Raw genomic sequence first — 7735 nt, 5'->3', positions numbered from 1 at the left:
TTGGTTCTATTCATGAGAATATAAAATTCAAACGCATGTTTATGAGCTGTTGAGCTGCACTGCTTGAATATGAAGTTTCGCTTGCATTAAAATTGAGGATTTTGGAAAAACTGCCGAAGCTGGAAAAAATGCCGAAGCTAAAGAAAGTGTTTTCTACCCAATTTTCAGCAATCTTCTGCTTGGAATCGTGGTGTTGTAAGAATAAAAAGAACTGTGCCCAGATTATAGTCTTGTTGCTCTTGTCGGAATTTCAGTGAGCAATTTTTATTGGATAACTAATACATTTATGCAAGAAAATAAATTTTAACACCTCTACATTGGCTATGGCGGCTCCGGTGCCATCTCATCTAACAACACGGACGCGGTACTGCTCAAAACACTAGCCTATCCTCTACGCAAGCTTCCAGGCGGCCATGTTAACATTCTATGAGCGCAGCAGGCATCTGAACTTCTGGCGTGCTGTGAGTTTCGAGGAGTTGAGTGGGACAGAAGTATATTATGGTCATGGGGGGGAATCAGAAAGCCGACGTCTAGTCACCTCAGCGCTTTGCTTCGAAATTGGCTTGGCACCCAATTTTCTTAACCACTGTTATTTGCTTGATAACTAACACGCAATACAGCCCTCAAACACAAAAGAAAGCATAACATAAACTGCAGTGTAAGGGCACCAATAAATAGCGCTGCTGCGAACAACTTCAAAAGTATTTTCGTGCCTAAACATCCCCGGCATGAACAAAAAGGCTGATATAATAGCAATAAAAGCAGTCATTAGAGGAACACCTCTGCTTATCTGTATGGCCTAATAATTAACAAAACCCGTTTTCTTTTTTTTGTGATCAGCATTTTTGCCTTAAGCGTACTCTGTTTGCATTAAAGGTACTCTCTAAAACCCATTTATTGTGTAATGAATATTTATGCATTTAGGAAGATAGTACATCCAACTACACTTAAGATAGTACATTTAGGTAACTGCATTTAAGACAAAAATTTTCGGAGGTGCTCAACATGGCTACTAGCAATGTGCCACAGACTGACTTCAGCCACTGCTAATTTGTTATTTTAAGTAGGGTAATCGTTATAAATATGTCAAGGGAGCATGTATTTTAAAAAGTGGATAAAAATTGAAGGCTACATTTAAATCTGCTTAGGTGCAGAAATGCGAAAGCGTGGTGAGTAGCCCGAGTCCTGACTAGTTTAGTTCTGCTTTTTGATAGTCAGCACAGTTACTTAGTTGCCGTTTTAATGGCCGAATTCGGACTAAATCAAATTTAGGAAGTCCAGGAGGACTCCATTTTGGGGTTAGCCACCTATATTTTGAGGTCACAAGTGAATTCGTCATACCTGAATTAGCGGATACATTTATTTTCTTCTTCAAAATCTTACGAGGTCAAATTTCCGGCATCTGGGAGCCAAATTCTGGCGGTGACTCCCAAACTTGGAGGTCGCCACGCAATTTTTCATACTCAAATTAAGTGAGACGTCGAGTTTGGGCAAATCCTGACTGAGTCAAATTCAGTGGCCTGAGGGGCCAATTTTCAAGGGTGACCGATCGCGAATGGGAGTCGTCCACTGGATTGGCCATACTCGAATTAGGTTAGTCATTAATATTGGTCCAATTCCGATAAGGTTGAATTCCAGAGGTTCGAGGGGGCCAATTTTCGGAGGTCACCGTTCAGTTGGCTATACTACGATTAAATTGGACACCAAATTTTGTACCATTACCTACAACGGATGATCCACAGTCCATGCAGACAATTTTGGCGACACCTTTGCCGTAACTGTTTTTCCACGTCACCCATGAACCAAGAAATGGTTTCGCCTTCTGTCACTAAAAAGGCTACCAGTGGCGCTTAAGCCAATTTCTGCTAACTCATAGTGTTAAGTGCCACTGTTTCCCTTCTCTCGAGCATTTTTTGAACGAAGTTGGACTCTAGCTGTTAACGCTTGGATTTATATGGTTTTTGATTGGTTTAGCGTTTGATTTTTTCTGTTCTACTTATCGAGATCTTATCTTATCAGTGATATATGATACGTTAGCCTGCAGTTCAATTGTCAATCATGTATAATTAATTAACGGCTAATAAATAAGACCGGCAATAAGTGTAGTGCATTCGTACTCGACATAACCTATTCAAAGATATATGAGTTAATTATATAACGTAAAGCTATATTTTTACTTACCATTTAGGTACTAATTAACTTAATTAATTAACACCTCCAATTAGTCAACATCAATTACATCAATAGAAGCTACTAAGACGATATATGAAGATGTTATAGTGTAAAGCTCCACATTAATCCAACTTGTCGAATTACTGGTTAATTAAAACCTGCAATCAGTCGAGTGCAAATTACTCGATGTTAGTTAACTCGATTTCAATAATTTTTCAGCTTAAAATTTTGGATTTTGTGACAATTTACTAATTACGTCCAATTACTTGAGACCTACAATAGTGTTATGCAATTATAATCGACATAAGCTTCTGCGACATAATTGCGGACAAAACCTGCGCACCCATTATTATACTCGGTGCTCATGAGCCAGGCAAAGGTACGCATTAATAAATGCACCTTATTTCAGCAGGAATAGTTTAGTAAAATAATCCCGACAAAATGCGCATACTTACTCAACAATAACGTTAGAGATCGCCATGAAAAGCAAGAAGCACAGAGTGCATTTCATTTCGCACAGATTGCAGTGCCAAGGACAAAAACGAATCTCCTGGTTGCTGTCTTCTCAGATCCTATCTCACACAGGCATTTATACTCGCGTAGAAATATGCTGCTAAATTAAATCGATACATTTTTGTAATCTCTAAAGCTAGTCAGATATTTTCCCAATTAGATGAGGGATTCACTGGAGTACAGAAAATTAAATCAGTAGTTTTATACAGCCTGCAAAATTCAATCAAATTTTTTCCGGAGATTTAGCTTTGCCTTACACGACCATCAAATTTAATGACCTGTTAAATACCGAGCAAATCTCTCGCAAATGTCAAAATGCAGTTTTCAGAAACAGCTCAACAGTCGACGGGAGTTTGATGATGTTAGACTACGGCAGGCATGTGTGTCGTTACAGATTTGAGAGCGATTTGATGAGTAGGAGTTATGTATGCGGTCTCCGAAGCTAAAGGTCATGTGGTACGAAATTCGGCGTATGCCTTATCTTTAAGGGTACAAAGGAAGTTTATCTGAGGCTGCCTGTTTGGTTGCGCCGAACACTGTTTTTTTTAGAGCTAGTAATAAATTGATCACGAACACTTGGGAACAAAAGTGTATTCATGATATAGCACAGCTACTAGTGGGCTGTCAAGGGGAACCTTACTCTTCTACTCTGCATATAGCACCACTGGTGTCTGAGCAGCTAGGATGCTTATTGGTTCTTGAATCTAAGAAACTGAGTCTAAGGCTTCAGTACAAACCGCGGAGGCTGGTTTTCGATGGAGGCGAAAGGGCAAGGCACCCCTGTACTGCACGAGGTATGTGCACGGTAATGAACCAGGAGTGGTTTAATTTTGGAGCCCTCCCTACAGAGTTTCTCATTGCATGAGTCACCTTGGAATGTCGAACGTTATAAATCAAAAGAAGCTTAAGTGTATTGTGGTTCGATGTGCGTTCACCATCGATGTCATGACGAAGTGCTTTATTTTGACAAAACTTTTACCGCATCCACAAAAGAAGCCGGGTGCAAAAGATTGATTTCCATCACTTCGTGGAGAAGCAGATACCAAAGTTTAGACGTTATCCTTCTGTAAAAGCGGTCTACCCATCCAAAAAAGGCGTGTTTAGTGCATTAAAATACACTACGGCTCTCTTAGTAAAACGTGCAGCTGAATTTATCATTAACAAACGTCATGTGAGCGACATATAAGTAGGGTTATTCTTTTTTGGGTATTATATTTTTTTCAAATTCAACGGGTTAGAAATCTGGCTTTATTTTTCAACTTGAATTTAGGGGAGAAATCGTGATTTTCATGCAAAACACTCCGAAATTCGGGTTTTGTAGGGTTAAATTTACAAACTAATAATTTAATCGATTTGCCCTAACTGGTGGGTAAAAATTAGCGTTATGGTTTGGGCTGCTTTCAAGAAAGTGTTTCATAATTCGTCGTTTATATTTTTCCCATGTACTGCGTTGAGTCTGTGTCTACAACAGCATACTTCCACGTCTTTCCTACAGACATGAGAGCTATGCCGATTACCCTGGCCACTGGGTAATCGGCCACTGGGTAATCGATTACACTGGCCACTGTGTTCGAAGCATTAACTCTGTGGACGTCGGCCAAACATATTTGCTTCCTATTTGCTTTTCATAGTCGCACAAAAGAGTTTTAATGGTAGGCACTCCGGTGATGTCAGGGGATTCATCGACGATAACGCTCTATTTAAAGGCGGATATTAGCCATGTCCTTGTCAAAGGCTTCTTTCAGGTATTTAATCCGAAGTCGTCCTGTCCGCGTAGTTTTAACAGCCTTGCAGTATTTTCGTACGAAATCCCCCATAGGTTCGTCCGTTTGGTGCATGATGATTCCCCTGTATGCCAGGGCACGAAATCGTGAATCACACAAGCCACTTCAATTCTTTTTTTCGCAGCTGCCTGCAGGTAGCATCGAAGAGCGTGGGCTGAAATTTTCCCGCCTTTTCATATTCCTGGAAATCCATCTTCAACTTCTTATGAAGGGATGAGGCGAGATGCTCGCGAATTCGGTCGTAGGGCTTCTTGACTGGATCGGTGACCATCTCGGTGTTGCAGTATTTGCACAATACCGCGCGGCTGCGTTTGGAGTCTCTCGCTGCAATTTTTAAATCCTTGTGTTCTTTTCACCGGTCCTCCAATGTGTTTAGTTTTTGTCTCATCTCGAACGCTTGATAGCAGTGCTGCCAATGCACAACGTGTAAATATCGCGCCTGCGTGCGTGCGAGCTGCTCGAGGCTTTGTTCGATACTCCGACGTTAGATGGCGGCACGGGTCCTGCATGGGTCCTCAATCGAAGGAGGGTCTGTGGTGGTTCGAGCACAGGTGGAAAGGGAAATAAAGAGGGAAAGAAAGAAAGCGGCTCGTGGCCTGCCTCGCACATCGTATTACACGAATTTAAGCGGAGAAATCATTATCTCCTTCTCGTACTTATAAAATATATTTATGTTAATGGGTTCGTATTAAAACTTATTAAGAAATTGCCAGAACATCAGAAAAGGAATGTTCTCACAACCACTGGCAAGAAAACAAGATGTCAGCCTGCTTCGTATTCATGCAGTCCTTGTACGATATTCGAGAGCGCAGGGGCCTCAGACCCCTCTTAAATGCTGGTAAGGGGTCTCGGACCCCCCGAGACCCCCCTGACTTTAAGCCCTGAAGTGGGGGCACAGCAGTTGGTTGGGCACAGTTGTTCCAGAAATCGGGACAAATCGGGTTTTACCCAAATTTTTAGAAACATGTTCGGGGTGCAAAACCGGGTAAAATAGGGTTTTACTCAAAAACGAGCAACCCTACATATAAGGAACGGTTAAAGAAATGGGGAATTTTTAAAATGCTGTTTTGTTACATTTGCTCAATCATTTTTTTTTTACTCTCGTCTTGTCACTTGTCTCGTAACGAATGCTTTGAAAATATGCGCTACGAATTTGAATACGACAATGTTATTTTTGCATAGCTGTCGAAATATTGTCAAATTATCCACAAATCGCACCTCCGGTCGTCCTGGCACATTGCGAATTCCATTGGTTTGCCGATGGGAGAACGCCATTATTCCTTTGTTACAGCAGAGGAGAAAACTGGGATGGCCACCTGTAGCCTGGATCAACCAGGCGAACAAGGTAATAAATAGGTGCTTTTTAGCTTTCTCTTTGCAGATATTGTTCCACTCACCACTTCCATATTGGTAGCGATTAACATTTTCCAGGACTGAAGTACAACTTTTGATTTTTCTATGTGCGCAGTGGCTTTAAAAGTTAATCTTGCAACAAAAATAGCATGATGGTGTCTAAAACTATTGTGGTGTGCACTCATCTGCCCGTAATGAACGCTTTTGCCGGCACCACACGTTCATCCACATGTTTGGTTGAAAGAAACTGTGGTGATGTTACGACGCTCTGAATCATGCTCAGACAGCCACTGTTGATAGATTAGAGTTAAATACAAATGATTTTGTTTGTGGGGTTTAAAGTCCCAAAGCAACTCAGGCTATGAGAGAAGCCGTAGTGGAGGACGCCGGAAATTTCGACCACCTGGAGTTCTTTAACGTGCACTGACATCGCACAGCACACGGGCGCCTTGCTTTTCGCCTCCATCGAAAAGCGGCCGCCGAGGCCGGGATTCGATCCCGCATCCTTGGGAACAGTAGTCGAGCGCCTAACCACTGCACCACCCATATATATATATATATATATATATATATATATATATATATATATATATATATATATGCAGATCAATTAAGGGGAAATGAGGGTACTCGTTATAATACATGAAGGAAAGAAGCCAACAGTCGGCGAGGCCAAGGAAAGCGTTGGGGATGGTACTTTATGTCTTTTTTTTTTTAATGTTTACTTGGATAAGCACAGAAATTAGTAATGTAATCTGTTTAGGGGAAAGATAAACACAATGTAGAAGAAAAAACAACGTGCCGATGGTGGGAACCGAACCCACGACCTCCGAATATTGCTTGAATTGCTTGTATCTATGTATATAGATACAAGCAATAGTCGACGCAGCTGAGACAGTCAGTGGGTAGTTGGCGTAGACGACGAAGTTAGTTGCCTGTAATCGCGCCCGGACCGCTCTCGGACTTCGGCAGTCTTCCAGACTAAGGGCTTGTTTCCTGGACTTTCGACGCAATACCCAATACAGCCTGGTAGAGTGCGCTGGGTACGCTTTCCCACGTTCACACGCTTCACGACAGATCTAACTCCGGTCCACCAGCGACTCAGTCGCCGCCTCCCCACAAGGATGACCCAACCGCAACTCTCGAGCCACCTTTTGGCTCTTGGCTCCTATATATATAAATATACATATATATATATATATATATATATATATATATATATATATATATATATATATATATATATATATATATATATATATACAGGGAGCCAAGAGCCACTCACACCAACAAAAACATGCAGGGTATTTGTTGTCAATAAATGTGGAGTAATAAATAATCGCGAAGGTAACTGATTAAATATAGAAGAAACCATCGCAAGACTGGTGGGATCCGGAGCCACAACGTCCATACGTATGATCTCGTAGGTCGTGGGTTTAGATGCCACCGGCGGCATGCGGTTGTCTTGAAGTGCAGCTCTTACACGCGCCCTTTCGGCGGCTGTGTCGTTGTAATCGAGCTAAACAAATCTACGAATAAAAAATAATTTTTCAGAGGAGTAAGGTGACACGAACTCTGCGCCGCTGCTCATCGGATACCCGAAACGGCCCGCCAGGGAGAGTGCGGGCTTCACAGAGGCCTCTTTTGTTTTGTGAAAATGCTTTGAAACACTTTAGCCTTCATACTTCTATGCTGTCTTAAGCTGCCGCATGCGATAATTTTCATGTCAGATTGTCAGCTCAGGTCGCGCGTCTCGCAGCTTTGCGTACCTCCAAGATGAATAAGCGACGCCACCGATGGAAATTAATCTTTTGTCTTTGCTGCTAAATGAGCTTCGACTAATTTTGCATTAGGAAGTATAGCAATGGTCCTTAGAATTTTTCTTCTTCTACTTTTTAATCAATTACCTTCAC

The 7735-nt window shown here is 41.7% G+C and overlaps 1 protein-coding gene across 1 annotated transcript in view; it reads right to left on the bottom strand.

Annotated features, from left to right (window-relative positions):
• The window catches only part of LOC146175610 (uncharacterized), a 7998-nt gene extending 5213 nt beyond the window's left edge, over positions 1-2785 (bottom strand). Inside the window, exon 1 of the mRNA XM_084582003.1 lies at positions 2628-2785. Coding sequence (XP_084438129.1) covers positions 2628-2683 — 56 coding nt within the window. The 5' untranslated portion in view covers positions 2684-2785. The remainder of the gene's footprint in view (positions 1-2627) is intronic.
• Between the last annotated feature and the right edge of the window lie 4950 nt (positions 2786-7735).

This window comes from Amblyomma maculatum, chromosome 10, assembly GCF_055883805.1.
Source record: "Amblyomma maculatum isolate TAMU_Amacu chromosome 10, ASM5588380v1, whole genome shotgun sequence".
Taxonomy (NCBI): Eukaryota; Metazoa; Arthropoda; class Arachnida; order Ixodida; family Ixodidae; genus Amblyomma; species Amblyomma maculatum.
The sequence above is the reverse complement of the archived record's forward strand: the minus strand, read 5'-3'. Positions and strand labels throughout refer to the sequence as shown.